The 16709-nt window shown below is 33.5% G+C and overlaps 2 protein-coding genes across 2 annotated transcripts; one reads left to right on the top strand and one right to left on the bottom strand.

The window, feature by feature from the left end:
* Positions 1-153: 153 nt before the first annotated feature.
* LOC110698480 (ras-related protein Rab7) lies at positions 154-4669 on the bottom strand. The gene is made up of 7 exons (XM_021875919.1): positions 4470-4669; positions 3409-3435; positions 3158-3257; positions 2072-2218; positions 1453-1533; positions 1181-1326; positions 154-437 (listed from the first exon to the last, which is right to left on the bottom strand). Exons 1-7 carry the CDS (start codon positions 4520-4522, stop codon positions 371-373), a joined length of 621 nt encoding a protein of 206 aa, XP_021731611.1. The 5' UTR covers positions 4523-4669; the 3' UTR covers positions 154-370.
* Positions 4670-11640: 6971 nt separating this feature from the next.
* LOC110698478 (putative proline-rich receptor-like protein kinase PERK6) lies at positions 11641-15972 on the top strand. The gene is made up of 8 exons (XM_021875914.1): positions 11641-12004; positions 12590-13156; positions 13461-13547; positions 13643-13713; positions 13823-13899; positions 14233-14377; positions 14663-14824; positions 15192-15972. The coding sequence occupies exons 1-8, from the start codon at positions 11974-11976 to the stop codon at positions 15477-15479; spliced, it is 1428 nt and encodes a 475-aa protein (XP_021731606.1). The 5' UTR covers positions 11641-11973; the 3' UTR covers positions 15480-15972.
* The last annotated feature ends 737 nt before the right edge of the window (positions 15973-16709 follow it).

Genomic DNA, 16709 nt, shown 5'->3' with positions numbered 1-16709 from the left:
TGACAAATTTACAGTCAACACACAATACACTCAAATCAAAAGAGCGATGTTATTGTCTCACAATACTTACAGAATTGCTGTCCTCGTTGCTGGCAGGTAGTTCTCAAGTGGTTTGCACTTTGCAATTATGTCCAGCATATAAACAATTGAGCATTTTTAGTAACCAGCAATGAAATAATTGTAATATCCAACAAATAAATAATTGTAATATACATAACTGTTTTCACTCAGTGTGAAATAAGAAAATCCAAACCAACTCACAAACACTACATTTGATTCCAAATAATCTTATTGCACAGCTACTAAATAATTAAAATGAGAGAGAGAGAGAGAGAGAGAGAGAGAGAGAGAGAGGTTGTAGTACAGGTCTTTAACACTCGCATCCAGTTGACCTCTGCTGGTTGCTATTAGCAACATCAATTGTATCCGGCAAATATCTTCCAGAAGCCATCAACAGCACAAACAGAACAATAAGAAAGATAAAGAGTGTCAGCATTTAAAACATGAAAAACAAACAATTAAATTAGGGTAAAATGGCAACTTTCATCGTACAACCAAGGCTATTTTCCTTGTTCATCTGCTCAATCGAAGGAGTCAAATGAGCTAAAATACAAGTCAGTTGTATCATGGACTGATGGATATCCTGGACATCACACAATCAGCTAAATATGCCATGATAAAACCTGATTCCTACTAGCTCAATAGCCAATGCAAATTTGACCACATTGATGATCATAACCTCATAGTCTCATAGACATGCAGCAAAACTGAGAAAAATGGTTACAACAGACCTATAGAAGATTTTAAAAACAGCCAATACACAAGAAGACAACTTACACAGACAACACTGTACAGATAATAAGCATATTAATAAATTGAAGTATTAAAAACCCATAACACGCTGAGAAATATTACTCCTAATCAGATCCACCATATCACAACATCAGTGTATCACAGCAGACTCTTGCATTTAGTTAGACATGAGGAGATCAAAGAGTTATCAGCAAGGGAATTAAGATTTAGTACGAATTGAGTAATTAATAAAGAGCATCTAAGTTTAATTACCACTTCAGACATCAACAAACAAAAACAGAATGAGGCTCATACAATCAGATTAATTCCAACACTCACAACTAGAAGCCATGATAATTTCATGCCCAAGAGATTCAAATTAACTTACATCTCTTCTTCTTCACCGCTCTTCAAAGCATTTTTTGCTATGCATTGGAAAGCTTCTTCAACATTTAAGCCCTCCTTTGCTGAGGTCTCAAAGTAAGGAATATTCCCCTTTGATGCACACCAAGCCCGAGCCTTTTTCTCAGGAACCTGTCATTATTCAATTGATAATCGTTATTCGCTAGGCATAATTAATAGAAGCACTGTATATTCAGCGACTAACATATTGATCACCATCACATATCAATGATTAAAATTAGCTAAATTTGAACTTACCACTCTACTGTTTCCACCATCAACATCAATTTTGTTTCCTATGACAACAAAAGGGAAGTTTTCTGGATCTGAGGGGCTAGCCTGTAACATGAAAACAGAGAAAAGATAAATGTTGAAATAAGCTCTACCATTACATGAAATAAAAAAGGGGAAAAACAAGGTAAGAAATAAGATATAAGAGAGGACATATTCCTATCGTACATCTTTATATCATGCATACACAAAGAGCGCATAAATGATGTTAGAAGGATTTGAATGTAAGACCTTTAGTACCAGTGGCCTCAAACTTGATTAACGGGCCAATGCTTCTTTAAATGTAATTTGCAAGTAGTTCTAATAAATTGATATTAAGGAGATATCCTACTAAATAAATTTCCCGTCGACTTGCATTAAATTTTGTATAACCTTGGCCCATCATATATAAACCTATGTAACAAAGTGTTCAAAGAAGCTTCAAGTGATTGGACCATAGGCAACTGAACAGGATTCTACAGAGCTAATTAACACCAAGGAAACAAATCCTTTTCCTTCCACATGACCCTAGATTGCATCACCAAAAAATAAAAAGAGAGAGGGAGAGAGGGGGAGGGGGGGGGGGACTAGGGAGGAGGTGGTGTACCTGTATGAGGAACTCTTCCCTCCAGTTATTTAAATTGTCAAATGACTTCATAGAATTGACATCATACACAAGAACACAACAATCTGCACCACGATAGAAAGCAACGCCTAGACTCTGGAATCTTTCCTGTCCAGCTGTATCCCATATCTGCAAAAATGAGTGATCAACCAAGTTTGGAGATATGCTCTTCAAGCATAGATTGGAATCAAAATGAGGATACAAATTGTTGATGACAAAAGCTTAGATCACATCCTCAAATTCATAGAAGTAAAGTAACTATTTGCATAATACTATAATAGCCGTAAGTTTGGCACAAACAAACAAAAGTGAAATGCCTTCAGCTTTATCTGCCAGTCCTGACTGCTGAAAGGTGATACTACATTCAACTGACATCACAGTTGCCAACTACCACATCCACACTGAGAATTCCTATCATGACCAAAAGCAAAAGATTATAGTGGCCATAGAATGTGAAGAATTAAATATAATCTACCCAGATTAAGGTTTGCATCTTAAGTTCATTTTTACCCCACTTTGCAAGTAAGATCATTCCTATTTCCCGTCAATACAAGCAACTGTAACTGGCAGCATCTCGGTTATATTTACCCCGCGTCGAATCTAAGATTACTCTCTAGTTTCAGCTATATGAGACAGATGGTATACAATTTTTTATTCATCCTTCAAAGATGGCAATCGCAGCATATATATGCAGTATGCAAGACTGTAAGTCATATATTTGTCAGCTTTAAAATGGATACAAAATTAGCAATCCCCAAAGTCCCAACCACTAAACATGCTGAATTCCACAATCCGTATGAAGCACAGGCAGACAGCTCAAATACTCTTCCAAAACAGCATTTTGATAAACAATAGTCCTCTAATAGCCCAACTTACAAGATCATATAGCAAAGAAGAAAGAGAAGAATTCGGAAAGAATCTATCCCCAAAGAGGACGGAATTAAAAAGCCACCTTTAAAAGCTGCCAAAGGATTTTAGCAGCTAGACCAATACAAGACACATGGCTATTGTAAACATCATAAATGAGCAAAAATGGAAATCGGTTAAAGTACAATTTAGAGTACGGACCTGTAAAGTGAAAAGCCGGTCATCAAACTGAACTTCCTTGGTCAAAAAATCTGCACCGATAGTGGCCTTGTATTGGTTGCTGAATTTCTTATTTACATATCTAATCACATGGGTTAAAGGCAACAACACTAGAGGAGATAATGTACCTAGCACAAACGCCTATATAATTAATAGAACTTCCTATCCACTACACAAAACAGAAAACGATAATTCCTTATTTACTGTATAAGTATGTCACAACACAAGGATACTGATTCATCAAAGAGGTCTTCCCCACTCTGCAAATGTACAATAAGACATATGAGAACATGAAGAAGGCAACTAACGGAAAAAGAGAGCATATTAATAGTAAACACATTTGCTACTCATATGAACAAAATTCAATTTTTAATCAGAAACTCATACAACCATGTGGTAAAGCTTATAACGACTTTGCAGTTATCAGAGGTAAACTTAGATAATTTTTCAAAGAAAAAATATTTTGCTACTCATATCAATCAGAATTTCCTAAGCTTTATTTAAACCTAAAATCAGTCAATTCACCACATTAATCGACTTGATTATATGTAATTTCTAACTTCACTGAATTACTGATCCTACTGTTATATGTTGTTTCAGGTGCAATTTCCAGCATTAAAAAAATTGCAAAGAATATTAAATAATTGACATGTTGTAGCTAAAATTATCCTGTACTAAATTAAACAACAGCATAACTGCAAAAATTTAAACCTAAATTAACAATCTACTATCAAAATTCAGTTAAAAAACAATAGAATTAAAAAAAATTAACGATTTCATGACAATTACACATAAAACTAGAAGGAAAACAATAATTGAAGATCAAATCAAGTTCAAACCTACTTCTCTAAATTTCTGTCTTTCACCTAAAATCAATCAATTCACCGCATCAATCAACTTGATTAAGTGTATTCTCCAAGTTCACTGAATCCTACTGTTACATGATGTTTCAGGTGCAATTTCCAGCATCTATCAATTTGCTAATAATATCAAACAATTGACATACTATAGCTAAAATAATCCAGTATAAATAAATAAATAAAACAGCAAAAATGCAAAAATTAAAACCTAAATTAGCAATTTATTATCAAAATTCAGTTACAATACAACAAAATTGCATATAATTCACGATAATTACACATAGAATCAGAAGGAAAACAACAATTGAAGATCAAATCAAGTTCAAACCTAAAAATATAGCAAAAACAATACAGTGAATTGAATGATTTACACGAAATTAAAAACCTAAAAAATTGCAGAGATCGCGAGTAAAAACAAGAGATGAAGTGCTGACCCGCTATCACCGAGAATGATGACCTTCAACAGAGTTCTCCTTCGCGACGGCATCTTGAAATTCTGAAAATCGGCGATCTAGAGGAGAGAGAAAGTGAAGAATAGCGAAGAAGAGAGAGAGAAGGAGGAGGTGGGTAATCAATGAAGAAGTAGGACCTTTCTGGGAGTATAAAAAGTAAAGTGAATCATGAGATTGTGATACTCATCGTTTATAAAGTGTTGGGACTTTTCTGAATTTTTTATGCCATCATGCATCGTGGCTTACTAGGATTTCGAGTTTGTTTCCTAATCCGGTTCATTATGGTTGCAACACTTTTTTTTTTTTTTTTTTTTGAAAGTTCGTGTTTATCGAATATTGTACTCTCTCCGTTCCTTGTATTGCACATAATTTGTAAAAAATAGAGTTAGATTCATTTAAATAAGTATGTACTTTATAGGAAATTCGATTTTTCCTTACCTATAAATTTATCTCAAAGGTTGAATCAAATTGTTTCATCCTACGTTGCATATATACAACGTATTTGCTAGGGTATAGTCTACAATCCAGTTCAAGTTGATACCGAATAAAATGGACAAATTGAGCCGAGGGTTTTTTATCCGAAAAACCTTAATTTCGATTTTTTCTAACCACATTGGTGACCCATTTTTCTTTTAGAAAATAAATTAGTGAAGGGTCATCTTTATATAGGAGTACTAAGGAATACGATTTTTTCCTACCCTATAAAAATCATCTCAAAGGTTGAGTCAATCGTTCCATCCTATGTTGTATATATATATATATATAGAGTATTAGCTAGGGGAGTATAAGATCCATTTTGGGTTGATACCGAATATAATATAGAAATTAAACGGAGGGTTTTATCTTGAAAAAACCTTATTTTGTTTTTTTTTTCCCTAACTGGATTGGTGGCCAATTTACCTTTTAAAAAATAAATTAATGAAGGGTTATGTTTGTACATTTTAATTAGTAAAAATACTAATTGTGGAATTGTTATAATTGTTTTATCTTTAAAATTGACGTGTATTAAGATTAGGATATATGGAGCGTTACTAACTATTTTGTGGAAAGAAAAAAAAAAAGGTTGCTATATTTACTTTTTTAGATGATTTAAAATCACAAAATTCGGTCCAAAATTGAACCTTAATTAATTGAAATTTTTAGTCTGAGCTAAAAAATTTCAATCTAATTCCTGATCCGTCAAAATAGGTAATTTAATTCTTATCTTTTGATGCGATCCGGTGCCCGATGTAGAACCTTAGCTAGTAGCTTAGCTTTGTAAATTTGTAATTAAAAAAAGTGAACAAATATCTTATATGAAGCAACTTTTTGTTTTTGAAAGAATCTTATATAAAGTCCTAACAAAGTGCCTATGAAATGAATAAAAACATATATATATATATATAGGGTCGAGATCCGGTGAGAACCATCTTCTATGTGAGAACTCATCCCATATGTGAGAACAAATCTCAACCATTAAATTGTATTAAATCGAACGGCTGTGATTAATCACATAAACCTCCTACAAACCACTTAACTGTCTTCTCTCTCTACCCAGTTAACAGACTTCTCTCCACCACAAAGCTTCATCAATGGCGACTGATTAATTCATTTGAAGGCTTGACAATTTTGATTTCATCTTCTTCTTCACAAGTACGAATAACTTCGATTAAAGAATATGAAGGCTCGATAATTATCAAGGTTTGTTCAACTTTTCAATTTCGATTTTACTGCTCTGAAAATTTCGAATTGCATCAATTATTAAGGCACTGTAAGTTAATTTGATTTTGATTTTCGTTGTTGTCTATGATTTAATTTGAATATTAAATCAAGATTGTGCGATTTTGATTACAAAAATTTGGGTTTCACATTTTTTAATTTCGATTTTAGTATTCTGGAAATTTTTGAATATGAATGTCTTAATTTTGGTTATCCGAGTTTGACATTATAATTTTTGCTCGATTTTTTTACTTTGAGTGTTCTCAATTTAGGATTTTCGTAAAAAATTTCAATAGAATTTTCAATTTTGCCTGTAGACAAGATCCTTGACACCATCGAGGAGGTTGCGGACGAGCTGGACTTGCAGGTCCGCAGGAGGAAGAAGTATGGTGTCGAAGACTTGGTTTGGCCTAAGGGTGATTTCATTGCCAGGGTAGAGATTGATCAACTAACTGAACAATTGGTAATTATCAATGAGTTTGTTTTGAATATCCTGATAGTGCATACAAGGTGTTTGATAAAATGCTTGTTAGAAAATGCTTGGTAATTATTTGTCGTTTGAGGAATGCTATCACATGGAATTGAACAAGGGACTATTAATGCTAATCAAATGATTACTTGGCTTAAGGAGAATGTAGTTGGTAGAACTAGATGTTTGCCATGTAAAATGAGTGCTAAAAACAGAAGTTGGTTTGATAATATGTGATGTATAAGTTTCTTTAGCTGCTTGTTTTGATAATATGTGATGAGCAACGATAATAAGTTAGTTTCTTATTTGTCAAATGAGAAAATACTTAGTTGTTAATTTCACAAATGAGCATTGAGTTATTTGCTCATTTGACAAATGAGCATTGAGTTATTTGCTCGTTTGACAAATGAACATTCAATTATTTGCTCATTTGACAAAAGATCAAAGAATTGTTTGCTTATTTCACAAATGAGCATTGAGTTCCTTGGTCTGCTTGCCTATGCACAAGCCCCACACCCTTCTTCTTGGTCTGTTTCCTGCACACCAACCACACTCCTTTCTTCCACTTCCCTCCACAAACATATCCCCCCTGCCCCCTCATCTTTTTGCTTGCAGTTCTGTTTCAGAAACTGATTTCAGTTTTAATTTTAGATTATGAAATTATTGTGTGTGTGTGTGTGTGTCTGTGTGTGTGTGTGTGTGTGTGAGTGTAAGAGTGTATGTGTAAGTGTGTGTGTTTGCTCCTGGCCGTGTACATTCTTATTTAAGAATCTGATTTCAGTTCTAATTATTGAGAGTGTGTGTGTAAGTGTGTTTAAGGGGGTGCATATTCACTTGTTACTAATTTACTTGATAATACTTCCTAGTAGTAGTTGTGTTGGGTGAGCATGTGTTGGGTAATTTGTGAGCTATGGTGGTTGTTGTAGTAATAATGGACGCATTTTAGTTTCTACATTTTATTGTTTTCCTCTGCTTCTATGGGAGGGCGTTGATCTATATCAAAAACCTATTAGCTCAAGTGGTATAGCATTGTGCAAATGCATAGATGATGTAGGTTCGAATCCTACATAGGTTGTATTTATAAATAACTATATAAAAAAAACCTTCAAAAAAAACTTGATCATCTCTCCTTTTTTGCTCAACTATATCATTGTTCAATTCTTATACATGTCTTATAATTGTAATATGATTTATGCAATGTCCGAAATTTTTAGCACGAATTAGCCTAGGCAACTTCCTCTTGATCAAATAATAGGTGTTCCTTTTCCAGCTTAACTTCAAACTTTTGTAAGTTATAAGTTAATCATGCTTCCTGTTGTATACACACTTGCAGTACTTCTGCTTCTGATGCCAAGCTACAACTGCTTAGTACACAAGAATGTCGCAGTTAGCATTGGTGTAATAATTGATCGCAGCACTCATGTGGGAAAGGAACAGGAAATAACAATGAAGATTGCAGTTCAAGATGTTTATAGAGACAGCAGTGGGTGTCTTTGTATTGTTTTCCCAATAGCTAAAAGAAATAAATTTCATTAACTACTCAAAATTTTCAAACTCTGCATTTTCACACTACTCTACATGCTAATTGAGTATAGTTTGCTCATTTATTTGCTCATATCTTTGCTCACACTACAAACTTGTGTCTCCACATTACATAAATGAACCTACGTGGGATTCGAACCCACATCTTTTGTGCATTTGCACAGTGCTCTACCCTTGAGCTAGTAGGCTAACGTATTTAAAACATTCAAACACACTCACAAATGAGCATTAATTTGAAAAATGAGCATTAAATAGTTTGCTCATTTGACAAAGGAGCTTTGAAATTTTTTGCTCATTTGACAAATGAGCAAAAAATTAATTGCTCATTTGACAAATGAGCAAAAAATTAATTGCTCATTTGACAAATGAGCAATAAATAGTTTGCTCATTTGACAAAGGAGCAAATAATTAATTGCTTATTTGACATGATAAGAGGTTGAGAGAGATAGGCGAAGTACATTAGTACAATATCATTCACACACATTTATCTGATAAAATTTTCATGATTTGAAGTACTTTTTTCCTGAAGCTCAAAATGCTAAATAAGATCTTCTTTCATTGACATTTATATTTCATAAAGTGATAGTCACTGGTTAAAAGTGCCAGTTACAAGACATATATACTAATTCATTACTTTTGCTAAAACAACGGTACCTGAAATTGAATTTACAAACCAAAATAGACACTTGTCCCTTAAATTGCAACTTTAATAAAACTGAAGCAAGTAATTAGTAACTGGAGCAGAAGCCACTTGGTCTATACACCAGGATTAAGAAATGTAGAGCATAAGTGGTCAGATGTCTACTCTTTAAGTTGAACCTAAAAATCACACATAAATAGTTCATCTATCAAGGAAACAAACTAGCAAACTTTTAGCCAAATTTAGATTAGTAGTCTTCAACTATGTGTTCAGGACAAGGACCCTCCCTCACCTCCACATTGTACCTTTCTTACATTGATACATACATTTGACTGAGAAGAACATTATGTGAGAATAAGGGTTGGACAAAAATTCCAGTTTTAAACAATGTGATTTGCCCATTTCTCGTTAGTTCATCCAATTAGAAGGTACGTCATAACAGTAATACAATTAGAATACGTCATAGTAGCATGAATGATATTGTATAAAACCATTTAATATAATCAATTATTCAGTTGGGACAAGTAGAACAAGACTTAAGAAAAGCCATCCAATTCATATATGTTATTATAAGTCCAGCAAATTGATTGGGGGAGGGGGCCTCTAGAAGTCTAGAATATCCGAGCAATTACCTATAACTTCAGTTACAAGAGGCCTGATAATTTCATCAAACAAACAAGTATTTTATGGCAATGTTTGTTACTTTATCTAATTATATATACTGTATATAAAATAGACAAGATTATAAGGAAACAGATCACATACTTCTTCCAGTCGACGAGCTATCTCCTTTGTTGTGTGAAGCAGCTCATTATCAGTCTTCAATGCGGTTTATCCATGTAAGCAATGACATTACACTTGCTCACACTTCCTAAAAACATTCTGCCACCAAACAAAGTTCACAAGTTTAGCAGCAGTATGAATAAGTATTAGCCTAAAATATCATCCGGGTGAACTCAAAAGTCAGAAGAGAAAATTATATGCTTGAGTGTATGCTTTTGAATGATAACATCCTGATTAGGAATCAAGTGAGAATATAACTTATTCATAGACAGAAAACAATCTTGGGGAATATGAAATAAGAAGATCATCAATTAAATATGTACTACATTTGAAATTGATAAAATAATAGGATTCATGGGGAATATTGTCAAACACTTAGTGTGCATCAAAATTTAAGCACAAATTAGTGAAATGCAAGTACTAAAATTGACAAAATCGATCTCTATAACCATTCATAACCTCAGAAATTATAAATAAAAGTTCGAATTACACTATAAAGAACCCTAAATTAACAAAAGCATTTAACGATAAACTAGTGAAATTGAAATTCGTGATTTAAAAAAAAACAGAGAAAAATATCTTGAAATCTAAAGAAAACAAGGGGATGTTAGTAAACAACACAAATAACAAACGGAATCAACAACATTAACTTCCTAATCGACAATCCAGTAAGTTATAATTTATGAATTTCAATAAATCTTGACATTTTCAATTGGAATTTTTTTATTTTTATTTTTTGTATTATGTGATGATTACCTTAAAAATCGCTTTAATGGAGGAGAATAAGCTTAGAGGTCGCTTCAATGGGACAGAGAAAGCTCAGATTTCGCTTCAATGGAGGAAACAAGTCTTAAGAATCTGCTTCAATGGAGGAGAGAGAGAGAGATGGGTATATGAAAGGTTGTTGAATGTTTTGGGGGAGATAAAGCAAATGACATGAATAATAAGATTGAGGGTATATGTTGCATAATATTACGAAAATGCCATTACTCGTCAATTAATCTCAACCTTCAAATGAAATGTAATCAGTGATCTAGATTTGTTCTCACATAAGAAACTGGTCTCACATAAGGGAGGGGTTCTCACATGATCCCAATTATATATATATATATATATATATATATATATATATATATATATATATATATATATGCGCGTGATCAATCCTATTAAATAGCAACACATTGTAGATAATTAATACCTCAAATATAGTTTAGTCCTTGAAAATGAATTGAATTAAACAAAAATAGAGAAAGGAGGCCAACCAATGGTTCCTATTATGTAGGAGGTGGATGGAGTAGGAAATGACGTTGCCCATTTTCTTGTTAGATCTTTCATTAGCATGACCTTTCTTTTTATTTCCTCTTCTTTTGTGAATCAAATGCCCTTCTCCTCCTCATAAGGTTGCCTTCTACCATATCCTCCTCTTTCCCCACTCCCCGTTTTCGATGATAATTATTAGTAAATTTCCATGAAATACGCATTCAAATAAGTTTTGAGAGAAGATTTTCCTAACTATGTGCATCTTTCTTTTTTTTTTTTTTTAAAAAAAAATGTTAGCTGATGACTTTCCAATATTTATAACACTTATTATGTGATTTAATGGCTCATTGTGACATTTTGTCATTAATAATCTTGTTTTATGGATTTAGGGGTTATTTGTTTGGAGAAGCGGCAACATTAGAAAATCATATATCAATCGGTGAATTTTACTAAGAAGATTTTAAAGAATGGGTTCATCAGATAAAGGTAGTGATTCTTCATCATCTCCATCTGAATCTCCTCCAAATTCAAATAATTCATCGTCATCATCAGATAATAGTAACAACAATTCTTCCCCTCCTCCATCATCAGATTCTTCATCATCATCATCATCATCATCATCCGATAACAATAACAACAACAATTCACCCCCTCCTCCACCGTCAGATTCATCTTCTAATAAGTCACCCCCGCCATCGCCATCGCCATCGCCATCACCACCACCACCACCACCACCACCACCACCTCAATCATCAGACAATAACAACAACAATAAAACCAGTGGCAATAACAATAACAACTCGCCGCCGCCGCCGCCGCCGCCGCCTCCTTCCTCGTCTAAAAACAAGTCCCCAAACTCTCCATCACCACCACCGCCAAGTTCATCAAAAGGGTCGCGGTCTTCATCCTCGCATTCTCCTCCATCACTAAGTGATGATTCTTCGTCTCCACCACCGTCGACATCTTCTAATAATAATAATGTTACTCTTATAGTTGGACTTGTGGTTACCCTTGGGGTTTCATTATTGCTATTGATAGTCATAGTGGTTGTTTGCTCTAAAAGGAGAAAAAACAAGCGTCGTCATGACACCATGCAATATTATGGAGGTCCTTCAAGTAATGGTATGAATTTTGATTATTATCGATCATTATTTTCCTTTTCTTATACTATGATAATCATTGTCTTAATTATATACGACGGATATTTTAAATTTTTTAAAATAATAGTACTTAATGTCAAATAACATTGGCACCTTTTTCACTTATTATTTCTTATTTAGACAATATTTAAACTTATTTTTTCAAAGTTTCCAATCCACAAAATAATGTTACTAATTATTAATGTTGCTTTATACATTCAGTTCAACTTTTTTTTTTTTTTACAAGCAGTTCAACTTAACAATAAGAAACTTATTAATCTTCTTATGTCCTATCATTCCAACAATTGACATTTTGTTTTTGAATAAAGATTGTCATTTATTTAAATTTAAGCCATGAATAAAAGACATAATGTGTATATATTTACTAATATTACAAAAACAACAATCAAATGTGTATATATTTACTAATGTTGTACTAATATCTTATGCATTAGCAATTAATCAATTATCCTTGTCAAATATTTTCGTTTTTCTAATTTTTAGTTTTCATAATTAAATACAATACTAATTAATCTCTTTATGGTTAATTTCATTAATTATGTACTAGGCCAACAATATAACGGCCAACAACAATATAGTAGCCAACATGCACCTTGGCATACAAGCCCTGGTCAACACCAAGACTCAAACAACTACGCTACAGGTCCAACGGGTATGTCCTCGGCACAATGGGGGGGTGGCGGCGGCCAAGCGATGATGCCGCCCCCGCCTATGATGAGCGCTGATATGAGTAGTGCAAACTACTCCTCAGGGCCAACAGGTCCTGCCTTACCACCACCTCACCCATCAGTAGCCCTTGGGTTTAGTAAAAGCACCTTCACATACGACGAGCTAGCAGCCGCAACAAATGGCTTTTCGAAGGAACGATTGTTGGGTCAAGGAGGGTTTGGTTATGTCCACAAAGGGTTGCTACCTAATGGCAAAGAGATAGCAGTGAAGAGCCTTAAGTCGGGGAGCGGCCAAGGCGAAAGAGAGTTCCAAGCTGAAGTTGAGATCATTAGTAGGGTGCATCATCGACATCTTGTATCCCTTGTGGGTTATTGTATTGCAGGAGGTCAAAGGATGCTTGTTTATGAGTTTGTTCCTAACAATACCCTTGAGTTTCATCTTCATGGTATGCTATTTAATAGGTCGCGTATCTATTATTTCAGTCTCTTTGAAATAATGTGCCATTTATCTACATCTTTAAAAGAATATTAAAAGCAATTATAAACTTAAATATTTGTACATTATATTCAAGATCTATAGATCATGTTATTTTGCCTTAACTTCTTATAGTTATATACTTATATATTTGTACACTATATCACTCATGAATATTATTATTGGATCGGATTTAGTGAATACAATTACAACTACGTTTGTCTCAAAGGGTATTACTTAATAATGTTCGATCCCATATACATTTTTTTTTGTAGGTAAAGGTCGACCAGTCATGGATTTCAATACGAGAATGAAAATTGCACTTGGATCTGCTAAGGGCCTAGCTTACCTTCATGAAGATTGTATGAACCATTACTAACATGTTCCTTTCATTTATAGCATTATATATATATATATTTCAGTATTGTAATAGTTAACCATACATTTGTACATATAGGTCACCCACGAATTATACATAGAGACATTAAAACCGCAAACATTTTGATTGATAATTGCTTCGAGGCCAAGGTTTGCACGTCGCACATTCTTCATATACGCACTTCGTACATTACAATATTTGCTAATTTGTTGCAACATGACATTGTAACTGATTAAGGGAGCTATCATTTTCTTTCAGGTGGCTGATTTTGGCTTAGCTAAGCTCTCATCGGACACATTCACTCATGTGTCAACGCGTGTCATGGGAACATTTGGGTAAGAATCTTAACATCAATCCTTTCACTTGGTTGCTGCTATAAGCTCGATTTTATCCATTGTTAGTTACATAATCTTCCTTGTATAGTACTCGGGTGAACCTTACACATAGATCGATCTTGGTGTTTTCATTTATAGGCTTTGATCATTTTTTGCTCATTGAAAATTCTCCAAATAAAATAGCATAATATGGTTACTTGAGTAATAAATACGCTTAATTATATAGCTTTAGGTGTACCCGAGTACAATATGGAAGTTTTCATTAATATTAATGTTGGTCACATAAGAAAGTGGATCAAAACCTATTTTAATTTATAATCTCTTGAAACCCAGGTACTTGGCACCAGAATATGCATCAAGTGGAAAATTGACTGAGAAATCTGATGTTTTCTCATTCGGTGTCATGCTATTGGAGCTAATCACGGGTCGTCGCCCTATCGATCCTTCATCTGAAGAAGAGGATAGCTTAGTAGATTGGGTTAGTCATTTTATTTACATAATCGTTTCTCATTTTCATTGGTTCAAATGTTCAATTCATTACATAAAATCGATCATATATAGCTAAATCTCAGTTTCATTAACCTTGCAAATAACTTGTTACTATCTATTTACTCGTTGTTGACTAGATACATAGGTTTAAAACATGATTTATTTATTTTTAGTACTTTAAACATCATATGAATAATAACTACTTACAGTTTTTTTTTTTTTTTTTTTTTTTTGGGGGGGGCAAATATCTAATGTACGTGTTACACATAAACAGACTAGACCACTTATTGCACGAGCAATGGATGAAGGAAATTTCAGTGGACTCGTCGATCCACGTTTAGAGGGTGAATTTGATTCCGAAGAGATGATGCGTTTGATCGCATGTGCAGGTGCATCCATAAGACATTCTGGTAAAAGGAGGCCAAAAATGAGCCAGGTGAACATACTCTTATGTACTCTTACTAATCTTTGCATTATGCATTTAATTATGCACTAACTATTTCATTATATAAATAGCGAATGACAATCGAGGTAAATGTAACTAATGACAATTTTCGATTACGTACTAACTTCTTAATCTCAAACATACTTGGTATAAAAAATAAAAAAAATAAAAAAATGAAAACACAAATAACTTAAATTGGTTGGAGCAACTTTAGTACTTACGTACACTAATTTCAATAATATAATGCTTTAAATTATAACTAAATATGATTGATTTCTTATGGTCTTTAAGGAATAAAGATATTAATCATATTATGAAGTCAAAAAATAACATGTGAAAATTGTTACATGAATAACAGATTGTAAGAGCATTAGAAGGTGATGTATCATTGGATGACTTGAACGAAGGAGCAAAGGTTAGAAATGGTAGCACATTAGTTGGCTCCAGCGGCGGTAGCTCAGACTATGATACCGTTTCATACAACAACGACATGAAGAAGTTTAGAAGGACAGCACTTAACAGTACAGATTATCCAAGTAGTGAGTATGGAGCAACGAACGAGTATGGGCATACCTCCGGTTCTAGCGCCGAGATGTCACCCTCAATGCCCAAAAGGACTAGCCCTTCGCCGAACCACTTTGTCTAGAAGGGAGGATACGTACTGTACAATTTGAATAACACTCCGACAAAGCGGCAAGACGTACTATTCCGGCAAAGGAATAAGGATGGATGAATTGGGAACGACCAGATTTTCCGTGAACTATATTTTTTCATTGATAACCCATTATTGTTGTTCAAGTGTAACCTAGCTTGAAACAATTACGTGATTTAGGTGTCTACTTAAGATTTATTTTAATGTACATTCTCAATCACTTTTTTTTTTTTTTTTTTTTTTTGTTATTGATAGAGTAGAAATTGTTATATACACTCGGGTGCGTGTACGGTGCATCCAAGGGTATTGTCTGCTCATTTCAATAATGATGCTCATTTTATTATCAAATGAGCAAACAAATACCCTTGGGTGTAACATGCACCAGGATGTATATAACAATCTCTCTTGATAGAGAGATTGTAGTTTTATATATTGCGTTATGGAAACAAGTTAATGGTTAAATGAAATACAAAATGTGGTTTATTCATTTTTTTTTATTTTTTTTTTGTAAGATATAATTGTCAAACATATACTTTATCATTTTCTTTAAAAAAAACACTAATTTAGTATTAAATAGCTATTATTTGTTTAAAATGGTTGTCAATATTCTTTATATTAGAAAAAAGTGTAATCATAAGTCCTGTACTTTTTGGAATATTCTAGGTTTAGGGTTTAGTGTTCTCTAAAAGAACCCTAGCTATTGTATATATATATCCCCTATTTTATAGAATAATATACACATCTCTATTCACCCTCAGTTCTCTTTTTCTAACACGTTATTAGCACCAAAGCTCTTTACGCATGCTAGAGATTAAATTTGATAAACCTTTGCATTAAACGTTTCATCAAGGATGTTTTGTGTGAGAAAGTCGGCACAACAATTGAAGGGAATTTAAATTCCTTAATGTCCGCTTCTTGGGTTTATGTTTTCGTAACATTATGATCAATTTTTGATCTAGGAGTTGGGCTCCAACCTTTCATGCCACGTTTGGTTATAATGCTATTAAATTGGATTATGTATTTAATTATTAAAGTTTTAATGGCATTACAACTGAATTATTCATGTGGATATTATACTTTAAAGCTAGTATATTTTTTCGAAATAGTGCGGTGAGGTTTCGTGTCCTTTTCTCCAGCAAGATGAACCAGCAAAGACCTTTCATTTTTAATTTGCTATATTGTTATGTTGTAGGCTCAGAGATTACACACTAATTGAGATCGAGA

The sequence above is a fragment of the Chenopodium quinoa genome, unplaced genomic scaffold (assembly GCF_001683475.1).
Source record: "Chenopodium quinoa cultivar QQ74 unplaced genomic scaffold, ASM168347v1, whole genome shotgun sequence".
Lineage (NCBI taxonomy): Eukaryota > Viridiplantae > Streptophyta > Magnoliopsida > Caryophyllales > Amaranthaceae > Chenopodium > Chenopodium quinoa.
This window is presented reverse-complemented; position numbering and strand designations above follow the sequence as displayed.

What these genes read in the sequence shown, in the direction of transcription:
- LOC110698480 (XM_021875919.1), bottom strand. Translation starts at nt 4,522, where the DNA reads ATGCCGTCGCGAAGGAGAACTCTGTTGAAGGTCATCATTCTCGGTGAT. An exon ending in GGGAAGAGTTCCTCATACAG is followed by an intron (nt 1,534 to 2,071) that starts GTACACCACCTC and finishes TTCATGTTACAG; the next exon opens with GCTAGCCCCTCAGATCCAGA. An exon ending in ATGGTGGAAACAGTAGAGTG is followed by an intron (nt 1,327 to 1,452) that starts GTAAGTTCAAAT and finishes GAATAATGACAG; the next exon opens with GTTCCTGAGAAAAAGGCTCG.
- LOC110698478 (XM_021875914.1), top strand. Translation starts at nt 11,974, where the DNA reads ATGCAATATTATGGAGGTCCTTCAAGTAATG. An exon ending in CCTTGAGTTTCATCTTCATG is followed by an intron (nt 13,157 to 13,460) that starts GTATGCTATTTA and finishes TTTTTTTTGTAG; the next exon opens with GTAAAGGTCGACCAGTCATG. An exon ending in CGTGTCATGGGAACATTTGG is followed by an intron (nt 13,900 to 14,232) that starts GTAAGAATCTTA and finishes CTTGAAACCCAG; the next exon opens with GTACTTGGCACCAGAATATG.